This window comes from Propithecus coquereli, unplaced genomic scaffold, assembly GCF_000956105.1.
Source record: "Propithecus coquereli isolate 6110/MARCELLA unplaced genomic scaffold, Pcoq_1.0 Scaffold250, whole genome shotgun sequence".
NCBI lineage: Eukaryota > Metazoa > Chordata > Mammalia > Primates > Indriidae > Propithecus > Propithecus coquereli.
Window position 1 is genome coordinate 992,781 of NW_012148064.1, and position 1,188 is coordinate 993,968.

At 32.8% G+C, this 1,188-nt stretch overlaps 1 protein-coding gene across 1 annotated transcript in view; it reads right to left on the reverse strand.

The window, feature by feature from the left end:
• The window catches only part of CHL1 (cell adhesion molecule L1-like), a 110,551-nt gene that overhangs the window by 100,021 nt on the left and 9,342 nt on the right, over positions 1 to 1,188 (reverse strand). The window contains exon 2 of the mRNA XM_012646860.1: positions 877 to 1,077. Coding sequence (XP_012502314.1) covers positions 877 to 1,077 — 201 coding nt within the window. The remainder of the gene's footprint in view (positions 1 to 876; positions 1,078 to 1,188) is intronic.

Sequence of the window (1,188 nt, forward strand, 5' to 3'; positions counted from 1 at the left end):
AAAGAAAAAATTTCTAAAGAGAAGCTGACAGTTTCACACATAAGAAATTACCTTGTAAAGCCTTTAGTTAGAATTGTGTAATGTTGGATACCTTATGATCAGGGATAATAAACCACCAAATGTAGAAGGTGGTCATTGGATTTCTGTTGCATGTAGGCCAAATATGCTAACGATAAAGTAAATTCCTCTTGGTGACAATTATTGGTAAATATACCTCTAATAGCAAAGTATCCTATAGACATTACCAGTAGCTGGTTCTCTTCTCCTAATAGGCACTCGTACTATTGATTTTAGGTGGGACTATGCAACTTGCTTTGCCTCACCTAATATGAGTACCCTGTGTAACTTCTCATTGGATGTGTACAATTTTCATGCTCTCTGTCCCAGACTCTTTGACCAAGGTAGCATATTTCACATGAAGTAACCACAGGATGATGGTGTCTCCATTAGCTCAGATCACTAAGGAAGCTGTCTAGAAAATAGTTGTCTGAAGAGTTGCCAGACCCACAGTAAACTGCATTATAAAGGAATAACTGTTGACACGGGCTTTGGGATTATCCATTACTGCAGTATAATTTAGCCAAATCTAACTAATAATATATTTAACTTAATTTTCATTGTATGAGCCAAAGCAGATACTATTTTTTTTTCCATATTAAATACAAGGTTACTGAAACACAGCAAAACTATGTTGCATTCTAAGGCCATCCAACTTTAAGTATCAAGACTTGGAAGTGAATTTCCCTTATAAATAAAATATAAGACATATATAAGCAATTAAATTAATAACGCTTCATTTCATTAGAGCCCAATATAACTCTTATTTAACACTACATTAAAACATTTGTAAAATGAATTCTCCATTGTAATACTTACTTGGAACTATAAATTCTATTTCTTCTGACATAGCAACTCCTAGTTTATTAGAAGCAAAGCAGCGGTATTTCCCTTGAAAATGAGATATGTGCCCTTCATTTGGGATCTTGAATGTTCCTGAATTGTTAAATACAGTTATCCGAGGGTCAGAGAGATCAAAAGGCTTGTCATCCTTAGTCCATGTAAATCTATAAGATAAAACTAAGTTTAATAATCATGAAAAAATCATAATCATTTCTTAATTTTAAAGCATTTATAAACTGATGCACAAAAGTGATAAAACCAAGATTTATGGCAAAAAACATATACATA